Here is an 11,747-nt window from a genome sequence, read left to right as displayed (position 1 = left end):
CAAGGTGCAGCAAAATAAAGATCACCAACTAACAGATTTGTGTCAGGGCCTTGTCTTTCCTAAAGCTTATTAAGCTGCTACTCATTCTTGGGAGATTCAGCCACTCCCTTTTGCCCACTGCAGGTAGGTGGTGTTTCGACAGCTGTCATCGATCCAATCTGCTCCTCCTCTACAGTGTTCCGGAAGAAGTGAGCAGCATCCCAACTAATCAACAGCAATGCATGTCAGCAATCAAAGGTCACAGGTGTTTAGTAAACCCAGTTTTCTGAGGCCAGCATGGAACAAATTACTTATTCTGCTGAGAGAGAGAGATTGACCCTATCTGATGTTCTGTCCAAGGACAACAAAGACAAACAGAACAGGTAATAATGCCTCGGAGTTTAAAAGTATAAACATTGTAACAAGGAAGGGGAGGAGAGATGTTAATTTTAAACTCCAAAATCCTGGAAAATGCTGCGGCTGCCACTGATGGGTCTCAGACTCCTGCCATTCCTGTGTTCCCTCCTTTCACATCCTCAACCCCCTTAAAAGATCTTTCATACATACTTGGAACGTCTTCAAATCCATCCCAGAAGTCTCCTACTGTGGCTCCTGTGATGATTTCATTGGTCCTACAATTAACTAGGTCTACTTCCTGCTCACCAAACTCTTTCCTGAAGGATTCAGGTTTCCAAAGTTCAGAGTTCAATTTGTGATGCACTCCAGACACCATCACTGGCTAAATGAAGAGAAGAAGACTTTAGTCTGAACTCTGGCAGCTCTGTCCCCACTCCTGAAGGCAGTCCCTCTTCACGCTGCTATTGGTGTATTTCCATGGAGCTGGTGCTCCATCTCAGATGGTGATGTGACAGTTTAGGCTTAGTTCTCTGAGCTCCCGAAGCACCTCCAACCTTCACCATTCATCTGCTTACACACCTCTTGCTCTCAAAACTACATGGGTAAGCATCTAGGAGAAAGGATCACCTTTCCATTACTCACAGCAAGACGGACTGTGAAGATGACAAGGGCTGGAAGGAGTGTCCAGTGACACCAGTCACCAGTGAAACAGGGTGACCTCACTATACTTGAGCCTGTTACTGCCAAGCAGGAATATGGTCGGTGACACCCCTCACTACTACTGGCTGTGTGAGGGTGCCAAATCTTTTGGCTGTCTAAGACAACCCAGAAGCTCTAACCTTTATGTGAAATAGTCTAACTTTAAATGAAATAGTCTAACTTTATGTGACTTTATAGTTTAACTTTATGTGAAATAGTCTAACTTTATAGTTTAACTTTATGTGAAATAGTCTAACTTTAAAATATTGGCAACAAGCAAGAAAGCCTGCTGAAACACTGTATTCAGCCCATCATTTTGTTTCTTGTCTATATATGATTAAATGAGCAAATCCTATTAGTACACTAGATGGAGAAAAACATTTTTGAAAATTTATTTTTGCTTAAACACTCACATATTTCTTTTTGGCAATTCTCCCAAATCCTTGTCCAAGAGAGCAGAGTGTTCCTTTAGCAAAGACCCTATCTGGCCAAACAGAGAAGCCAAAGATCCAGAAAACAGAACCAAAACAAGAAAGCACAGAAGCAGGCCTAGAAATTCTCCTGAAGATATTAACCAGCACTTAAGATCCAACAACACTGCCCTTTAAAGCAGGCACCTGGGGACTGTATGACACCACACGGCCCTAGCCTACCTAGAATTGCCTTCAGCACAGGCTTTCCATTCAGGTAAGAGGGGTGCATGATTTTCTACCACATTGTGTCTAATCTCCCAAATCCCATCAGCCTGTAGTCACACTCTCACTTCCTCTGCTGAGGTTTACCATAGGAATCACCAAGCCTGGATGCCCTCATCAAAATCCCAACGGGGACTGGTAGGAAGCAACAAAAACCTGAATGGAAAAGTCAGTTTAGGACCATCTGCTTTAAAAAGGAAGACCCATGGCCACATCCTGACCTGATTATATTCACCTAAACAATAAAGAATAAAACAGAAGGTGAAGGGGTGGGGGAAGGCTGGGGTGGGGTTGACAGAAGTCTGCCAAAGAAACTAAGAAGGGGGTTCTGAATAGGGCTGGAGGATGGGAGGCCTACATTACCTGTCCTTGTTTCCAGCACTCCCTAAACACATTCCAGTTGCTCTTATTGTTGGGGTCTTGCAAGCACAGCAAGCGATTATCACAAAGCCAATAGTGAGGAGTGTCAAAGCCCAGAATGCTGGGCTTGATCGTCAGTCCTTGAGGCCTCTTAGATAAATCGGAAGAAGTCTTATTTTGCACCAAAGAGGCAAAGATGTCATCAAGGATTTTTGGTGTATTCTTGAGTCCATTTTCTGTCTGAATTGGAGAAAGAACAAAAATCTCAAATACGTCATTCGCCTACCATCAAGAAACCCCATTCCCATAATGATGAGTATATATTACACATCCAGAAGATTCTAAGCCAGGTCCCCCAGGCAAAGAGGCACATCCCCTGTCCCCACTTGACAACTCATAGAAGTGAGGTAACATGAGAAAGTGGCCTGGCCCAGAACTATAGTCCCATAAAACCCATCCTCCAATGACTCAAGCCTTCTGAACCCACAAAGGTAAGTATGTGATTCAGTCTCCTTTCTACTTTCAGTTCCAACTTCTCTACTCTTTTCCTGTTCTGTTTTCAACTTTATAACATGTAGTACCAAACAAACAAACACACACCTTTCCTGTAGAAGAATTCAAGAGATTCCGGAGGAAACCAGAATTGTTGTTGCTTACGGGTGTCAAAATTGTGCTGTTAAACGTTTGGAGGACTGTGCTGGATTTGCTTAAAGGCGGGAGGGGTGGAAGGCATTTGATTTCATTCTTTAAAATTGGCATCGTTGGTTGTTTTTCTAAAATAAAACCAAAACATCCAGATGAAAAAATATTCTGAAAGGCAAATCCCTTATTAGTATTCTACAAACAGAATTACTTTAGAACTTGCTGTCTATTTACTGGAACAAAAAAAAAACTTTAGGAGATAAGTATGAATGATATGATTTACTTAGACAAGGATTCCTCATTGAGGTTAAAACAATAACTACCCAGTACAACGGAATTTTGTAAATTGACCTTTGTATCTAGCAACCCTGACAAATGTTTAGTAAATGCAGATTCTTTTGGATTTTTTGTTTGTACTATCTACAAATACTGGCAGCATTCTCTTTACACTTTTTTTTTTTCCCTCAATGCACTGACCAGGACTTCCAGTACAATGCTTAATAAAAAGTGGTAATAGATATCCTTTGTCTTGAACATAGAAACTGTTAAAATAAAACAAAACAAAAAAACCTCAAAGACCAGCTTGGCCAACATGGCAAAACCCCGTCTCTACTAAAAATACAAAAATTAGCAGGGCGTGGTGGCAGGCATCTATGAGCCTAGCTACTCGGGAGGCTGAGGCAGGAGAATTGCTTGAACCTGGGAGGTAGAGTGCAATGTGAGCCAAGATTGTGTCTCTGCACTCCAGCCTGGGTGGACAGAGCAAGACTCTGTCTCAAAAAACCTCAAAACAAATTTTTTTTAAAATTCAATGATTATTTATGATGTCTCCAGGTTTTTTTGCTTAAACTCTTGATTAAGAATGTTCTTAAGTTTTTTGTAAATCATAAACAGGTACTGAATTTTACTTAATGTTTTTTTGCATCTTGTCCCATGATTCTTCTATATTTTTGAATGTCAGACTACATCTTCATTTCTGGAAAAACCTTGAAAAATTTGAATTCTTTTCCAGCCACTTGCTAATTGTCTTACTTCAGCTCAAACGTGCTGGTTTCTATGCTTCAGCTTCCTCATCAGTAATACAGAAATAATAACAATACTGATGATTGAGCATCACGGAATTACATCACATGTAAAGAGAGGGCCTGGACCACAACAGGAGTTTGAATATTTTTTTTCCTCCTTCTAAGGTATGTATAAACTCACCAGCTCTGCTCTTGCTAGCTTTCCAAATTATTTTTTTCTACAACAGTCCTCTTAGACCTAATTTATGAGTTCTTTTAAGAGCACCTTATTACATTTTTAAAGCTATATAAAGGTTTTTCCAGAAATTCAGGTGTAGTCTAACATTCAAATATTCCTTCATTTACAGTGTCAAATTTGATTCATTAAAATTTTGTCCCAGATCTTTATATAAAAGAAGTGGCCTGCAATTCTTCTCTTCTGTAACACAGCCAGAAGGTAGAAGTCTCTACATTTTAATGCAGCAAAATTTCTCCTCTTTGGTACTGCATTTCAAAAACAATTTCATTTGTGGCAGGTTCCAGGATGACTCCAGAGAAGCACTTTCCATTCCACAGGACTTCTAACCACTGTCCTCCCGGCAACTGAGGTTGCCAAGTCCTTCCATGAATGGACTAAAATACTCAGGAACAAACAGGAAAGCAGGAAACACTCACCCTTGTTTTCCTTGTTGACATTCCCACTGGTTAGGTCTGCCAGCCAGTTTAGAGGAGATGTGCTGGCTGGACAGGCAGGCTTCATGCTTCCGGCTGGCTTGGAGACTGCTTCCCCACCCACAGCTGCTGGCTCCAACACTGAGGGATTCTGCTGGAGCACTGTACCAAGAGTCGGTTTTTCTCCAGCTAAAGAAGTCTGTGTTAAGCATTAAAGGACGATTTTATATATGCTGAAGAATGACAGCTTCCTTTTCTTTTATTCTCTCCTAATAGCCGACCGACAAGCAAGATAAATATCCAGAACAAAACCACCTAATAGCTAGCCCTGGGTATCCCCACAGCTGCAGTAATCCCGCACTAGTAGAGAGTAACTACAAGGTAGAAGAGATGTTAGCAACTTAAAACACAGCAAGATATTACCCCGCGCACCCTTTTACCAGCCCCTGCTGGTACATATCCCTATCACTCTATGTACCATGCTGGTTTAAAATGACCAGTTTGTGCCTGTCTCCCCTATGAACTCATCCCAGAATCCAGGATAGGCACAGAAAACATGGTTGAAAATGAATAAATGAGGCAGGCAGGAAAGGTAAAGCTGTGATTTCAGAAGGAAATGGGATGCAGAGAAAGAGAAAATGCTATTTTGACTTAGCTTTAAAAATGTGATGAGGAGCTCTTAAAAGAACTCATAAATTAAATCCAAGATGACTGCTGTAGAAGAAAATAATTTTTAAAACTGACAAGAGCCAGTTTATACATACATAAGAAGGAGGAAAAAAATTATCCAAACTCCTGTTGTAGTCCAGGCCCTCTCTTTACTATGATATAATTCTGTGATGCCCAATCATCAATGCTGCTTATTATTTCTATATTACTGATGAGGAAGCTGAACCACATAGAAACCAGCTCACTTCAGCCAAAGTAACACAACTAGCAAGTGGAAGGAAAAGACTTCACATTCAGTTCTGACTCCAAATATTACAAGTCTTCTGTTCTCCCATCCTGCCTATGACACCACAGCTTTATAAAAATGTAAATTTCTGATTATTAAACACAATGCGGCATACTGATTACTGCAACGAGGAGGAGAAGGGAGAGCAAGGCATACATGTGATGGTAGAGAGGAGAGGGATGCCACCAAGGAGACATATGAGGACTGAGAAAATTAACATTTTTCACATTGCATGATGGGCAACTAAAGGTTCATTTTATCATTATTTCCTTCAACTTTTCATAAACGTAGGCAAAATATATTACGTAATTTTTAAAATGTTAAGGCTTATCTGAATAATTTTAATTCTGCAAAACACACAGAATTTTTTTTAAACCCTTTACAAACTCGACAGCTACTTATTAGATAGACTACTATAGAACCTTTTGCTTTTTCAAGAAACAAAAATGTAAAACCTACTAAAAGAGGCCACAGAAGAGTCTACAAAAGTAATGTGAAAAGTCAGAACAGGTCTCTGAACTCCCACATGAAATGTATGAATTATTTCTCTCTCTCTTTCCACTGATTACTATCCCCAGGTTCCTTTCAAACACACTGACAGAAATCCTTGGGTTATTTGAAAAACAGACAAATGACAATTACAAGGGATGGTGAATTTAACATAAGCAGTAAATACCTGTTTTAGGTCTTCCTTTGAGGTTGGCTTTGAAAAGAGTTTGAATTGCCTGTTTGAACAAGGGCAGTTTGCCTTTATTCCCCATTTCGCTCTTACAGAATGAACAATGTCTCCAACATCATACAGGGCTAGAAAGGGCAGAGGCAAACATCTGAACAAGGGTATTAGGTACTTTCAACCTCAACGTTACAGAGCAGAAGCTGGCATTCCCCACAGGATTACTTTTCCCACTCCCTCCCTTTCCTCCTGCTCCAGAGGCCTTCCCCAAAATACATTTTCTTTTCTTCTACAAAATTATCCTACAAAACTGTAATCAGAAAGTGTTGGAGGAATTATTTAATACACTTCTGGACAAAAATAAACTTAAGCGAGTAATAAAGTAAAACCAAACTACCAGCCCCCATGAGTTAACCAAGACAGAGGGAAAGAAAATCACTGCAGCACATGAAATACCTTTTCCAGGAATGATCTGTGTGGGCATTAAGTTCTCTGGTTCATGTATCTGACTCTTCACACATTTTAGCCAAGAGAAAGTCTTGTAAGCAGCACCTGCAAATAACTGATTTGTAGTAACTGTTCTTTATAGACTCTGGCTCCACATGCTTCAAGAAACCCACCAAACATAAATCAACAAAAAACTTGATTTAACTGTGTAGAGGGGCTGGAGGAGAATCAAATCGGTTCTCACCCTGTTGGCAATTCTTTCTCTTCATCCGATAGCAATCCACACATACTCCAAACCCACACCGAGGACACACCCAGTGCAGGTTGAAGATGGTGGTGTCGCACACATCACACATTTCTCGAACACCTTTGACAGCTCGCTTCCAAGCAACCTGTCCTGCAAAAATCAGTAAATCACTTAGTCTTTGGAAGGAGAGGGCCTCTGAAATCAAACATGAAAGGTAGGGGTTGTTGTCATTCCTCCCTGTGACTAGACTTTAGACTTCAAATTAACTTTGTTCAGCTTTCATTGCAAATGCTGTCCTCCGCCCCATGAAGTGCTCCTGGATCCCCTCAGCATTCCTAGTAACTTTAATTTGTACTTGAGATTCATGCCTCTTCTCACTGTATATATTCAGGCACAGTCTCACCTCCCTCCAGGAGACTGAACTCCAAGCAGAATCCCTATTCAGACTGTGCAGCACTAGTTACACAAGTTGGAGCTCAGATACAGGTATCACGTAACAGTGGTTCTTAACCTCTGAGTCATAAGTCACTTTCAGAATTTAAAGGCAGCATGTTCCAGGCTTTCTCCAAAGGAAAAAAGAATTTACTCAGATCCACAAACCCAGTAATCTTCATAGAGCATCAGGTTATTCAGATACCCTACATCCACTCAGACTGCCCATTAAAAACTCCAAGGTGCTCAGTGGGCCTGGAGGGAGTTGCACATTAACTTTGTGCAGGCACAATGGTCCAAGGTCAGTTCCTTCACCAGTCAGTCAGAAATTCGATTTAGCCAGTGCCAGAAATGATGCAGGCACCCAGGACTGACTCACACTAACCAAACATCCAGCAGATTAAGGCAGGACCCAGGATTCCACAAAGCAGCATTTTCTGTTCCAGTGGCCAAGACCTAATAACTGGAGAGAGAGGCCTTCCAAAACAGGACAGGCCATTGGACCCTTCCCCCAGATGGAGGAGTGCCAGATCAAGGAACCAAACCAGGTATCAGCAAGCTTTCAGAAATATGAGCAAAGGGAGGACATTTTTGTGGGTCACAGAAAAGCCCAAGGTCTCCTGACTAGGAGACTCCTGGCAGACAGTCTGTGTCTCTCTCCTGAACAACACTGGATCAATGCTGCTGCACTCCTGTTCTATGGTGAACATCTTCTTCCTAATCCAGTTTGGGGTTAACTCATCCTTCTTCAGACTGAACACTATCCAAATGACCAAGCTTTAGTTTATACAAAATCAAACCAATTGCTGAATGAACTTCTGCCATTACATTACAATGTAATAGCACAGGACACAATACATATAGCTTTAGGCATCTTATAAATGATATTTTATGATCTTGGACACTTGGATTAGACTGTTTTATCAGAAAGTACTCTTAGATCTCTCAGCCACCCATTTAATGATTATTTGTCACTGAAAAGACAGAATAAAAGTAGTAATAGTTGAGATCTGCTCCCTAATCTCAGGATCAGAGGTAAACTCTTCTGGGTATGGTGGCGTATTTCAGTGCCACTCACAGTGGGTTTCTCTCTCCAATCTGACCAGCTTGTCACAGAGAAAAGAAAGAGCAACAGGATAATCAAAAAGGCAAGGAGGAAAGGTTAATCACATTCAAGTCTTCAAGGAGGACAGTTTCTTAATTATGTTCTAAAAGATAACTGTCTATGCCTTTTCTATATTAAAAAAAAAAAACACATTTTTCAGATGACTCACCATTATCGAAAACAAAGCCATCACTTGCTTAAAACAGCTCTGCTCATTCAGGAGCAAAGTTACTAATACATTCCAAAAAAGTATTTCCACATTGCAGTCATGTATGTACCACTGCCAGATCAATTACTTAGGAATTTTTCTTTCGATCTACTACTCTTACTTAAATATATTTAATAAAGAAACTTTGTATCTCTACTGAAAGTGGAAAACTAATATTGCTTGTCTTAAACAGACTACAGGGGGGAAAAGTATAATAAGACTTTTGACTTAGAGTCTCCACTACCCTAGCAGAATGAAGTAATTCTAAAGAATGACTCTGGTTGTTCCAGGCACTCGCAATTCCCTTTCTCCCAGGCAGCTCTGGATTCCTACAGCTGGGAATGCCCTAGTCCTGTTCCTTGGACTCTGAGAGAGTATCCACATCTATTCAATAAGTTATTTTTGTGCTTAAGCTAGCTTCGGTTAGTTGCTGGTAATAAATCAAAATTCTTAAGACTGGCATGGATGCTTGTATTCAAACATACTTGGGTAAGCAGAGTCTAAAAAGAGACATACCAGAGGAATGGAAAGGCTTCACTTTTAACTTTCAACCACTGATAAAGATAAAATGATGGAAGAAAATATGAGGCTTACAAGACAGATACCCCATGGTGCTTCTGGCTGGATTAACTCATTTCCACAGAGAGACATGGACAGGAAGAGGCTGTACCGTCCTCCAAACATCCTAGCTTGAGATGTCATGAAGGAGGTCTGGCTCTAATGTGGCACCTACCCTGATTCCTGTGGCTTAACAGGCTGCCAGATCAGCATAAGAGTGCTCCCAAAGAGCAGAGAACACAAGCACATGCCCATCTAGAACCTCCAAGTATTCCCTTCAAACCTTGACTCTAACAATCATTTCCATTCTGAACCTGTTCTCACTCTCATGTCTGGGACCCAGCCCTGCAGACTCTAACCCAGTAGGTCTAAGAGTCAGCCTTCTCATTCTTTCTTTCCTTGAAATGTATTCATGATTAAGAATCTTTGTTTTAAAATAAACCAATCTGAGACCTCATCCCCTTGTAGTGTGCCTGCACTGCTGGTGAGGCTGTGCAAATCCACCATTACTGTACCTTCACCTTTCCTAACAAAAAAGGAGTTCCACTCCTTTGGTAATTGGCCCAAAATAAACCCCAAAAATAGGTGGCTAACTCTGATCAAACCTGTTACAAAAGGAAAACTGCAACCTCATTACATCAAAGTTATCTAAACTTCTGGGTGAAAAAAAAACCCAAGCAATTAGGACTTAGGTGTCACTTAGGAACAAAAATCAAGTTGGGCTCAAAAATCCTACCCCCTAAGAGATGCTCTTACTGTGTGGCTCAATAGTTGACATAGCTTCCTTTTCAGAAATCACCATTTGACAGAAGTGGTCTCCAATGTTGGCCAAGATGTACTTTGCTGTGTCCAAATCAATCCCCACAACGTTTTTGGTTAAAGGTAACCACAAGCCAATTGCTTCATTGTCATACTTGTTTGGTGTTAAGAATCCTTCTACCCGCAACACACCATGTTTGTTGAATTGTAACCTAGGGAAGCAGGGGAAAAAAAGATATAATGCACACACACACACACAAAACTGATTTACAACTTGTAATTACTTTTTGAGGGGGCGAGGGGGAGACAGAGTCTCGCTCTGTCACCCAGGCTGGAGTGCAGTGGTGCCATCTCAGCTCACTGCAACCTCCGCCTCCCAGGTTCAAGCAATTCTCCCTGCCTCAGCTTCCCCCGTAGCTGGGATTACAAGCGTGCACCACCACTCCTGCCTAAGTTTTGTATTTTTAGTAGAGAATTTTGCTATGTTGGCCAGGATGGTCTTGAACTCCTGACCTCAGGTGATACTCCTGCCTTAGTCTCCCAAAGTGCTGGGATTACAGGCATGAGCCACCGTGCCCATCCACAACTTGTAATTACTATTTAAATCAACAAAGTCCTTCCTAGTTTTCTGTAATCTCCATGGCTAATCACAGCCAATGATTATTTGGCAATGTCAGTAGGAAGATTCAAAACACTTTTTCCCCAAAAGACAAGCTAGACAGGGGGAAAGAGGAGCAAGGAGAAGGGGGGAGAGGTATATTTTGCACTCAAACCAATATAATCACACTGCCTCCAGGGATAGTTGTTCGACCTGCTGGACTTGGCACTTAAGAGCAGGAAAATCGTAAGTTACTACAAAGGTAAGTCGTTAACAAACAGAAGGTGATAAATAACCTGATCAGATTTAAATACAACTACTGCTTCAAGACAAAAGCTCAGCTAAAGAAGGGTAACCGCTAGACAGTCACTGAAGCAATGGCCACACTTGGTGCCTATATGAATTCCAGCTGCACGTTACTGTCCAAGCTTCTGGAAAGAGGGAAGCATTAAAATGGGCCTCAGAACCTAAGAAGTGGAACAAAGGGCAGACCATTTGTTCATTATTTGCCTTCAATACTCTGTAACACTTGAATGTTTTTTTCATAAGCTATGTATTTTAGATTTTTAAAACACAAAATATTTTTTTCTTTTTTTGAGACAGGCTCTCACTCCAATGCCCCAGGCTGGAGTACAGTGGTACGATTATGGCTCACTGCAACCCCCACCTCCCAGGCTTCAGCAATCCTCCCATCTTAGCCTCTCAAGTGGCTGGGAAGGCAGGCATGTGCCACCACACCCAGTTAATTTTCTTTTTCCATTTTTTGTAGAGACAGGAGTTTGTCATGTTGCCCAAGCTGGTGTCAAACTCCTGGCCTCAAGCAATCCTCCCACCTTGGTCTCCTGAAGTGCTGGGATTACAAGCATGAACCACCATGCCCAGCCTAAAAATATAGTATTCTGGCTAGGCACAATGGCTCACTGTAATCCTAGCACTTTGGGAGGCTGAGACGGATCCAGTTCGAGACCAGCCCAGAGAACATAGCAAGACCCTGTCTCTACAAAAAAATAATTTTTTTAATTAGCCAGGCATGGTGGCAGAAGCCTGTAGTCCTAGGTACCTGGGAAGCTGAGATGGGAAGATCACTTGAGCCCCGGAGTTTGACATAACAGTAAGCTATGATCGTGCCAATGCACTCCAGCCTGGGCAGCAGAGTAAGATTCTGTCTCTAAACATAAATAAGTAAATACATACATACATACATATAAACAAATATTTCTAGTAGGAGACATAAGAAATAGACATAAAACACAATGAAGTAGCCTGTAACATATCGTAACAGTCATCAATTCTTGTAAGAGCAGAGGACAAAGTGCTGACTGCTGACTATGAGTTTTGTGGGCCAATATGATGAGGG

General features: G+C 41.3%; 1 protein-coding gene across 2 annotated transcripts in view; it reads right to left on the bottom strand.

Moving 5' to 3' along the window:
• KDM3A (lysine (K)-specific demethylase 3A) overlaps window positions 1–11,747 on the bottom strand; it is a 61,306-nt gene that overhangs the window by 9,164 nt on the left and 40,395 nt on the right. For both annotated transcript variants that reach the window (XM_011971130.1, XM_011971131.1), the window contains exons 12-19: window positions 9,790–10,004; window positions 6,728–6,880; window positions 6,493–6,588; window positions 6,040–6,167; window positions 4,412–4,607; window positions 2,691–2,863; window positions 2,094–2,330; window positions 547–718 (exon numbers count right to left, since the gene is read on the bottom strand). In XM_011971130.1, coding sequence (XP_011826520.1) covers window positions 547–718; window positions 2,094–2,330; window positions 2,691–2,863; window positions 4,412–4,607; window positions 6,040–6,167; window positions 6,493–6,588; window positions 6,728–6,880; window positions 9,790–10,004 — 1,370 coding nt within the window. The remainder of the gene's footprint in view (window positions 1–546; window positions 719–2,093; window positions 2,331–2,690; window positions 2,864–4,411; window positions 4,608–6,039; window positions 6,168–6,492; window positions 6,589–6,727; window positions 6,881–9,789; window positions 10,005–11,747) is intronic.

This window comes from Mandrillus leucophaeus, unplaced genomic scaffold (assembly GCF_000951045.1).
Source record: "Mandrillus leucophaeus isolate KB7577 unplaced genomic scaffold, Mleu.le_1.0 Scaffold988, whole genome shotgun sequence".
NCBI classification, from domain to species: Eukaryota; Metazoa; Chordata; class Mammalia; order Primates; family Cercopithecidae; genus Mandrillus; species Mandrillus leucophaeus.
The sequence above is the reverse complement of the archived record's forward strand: the minus strand, read 5'-3'. Positions and strand labels throughout refer to the sequence as shown.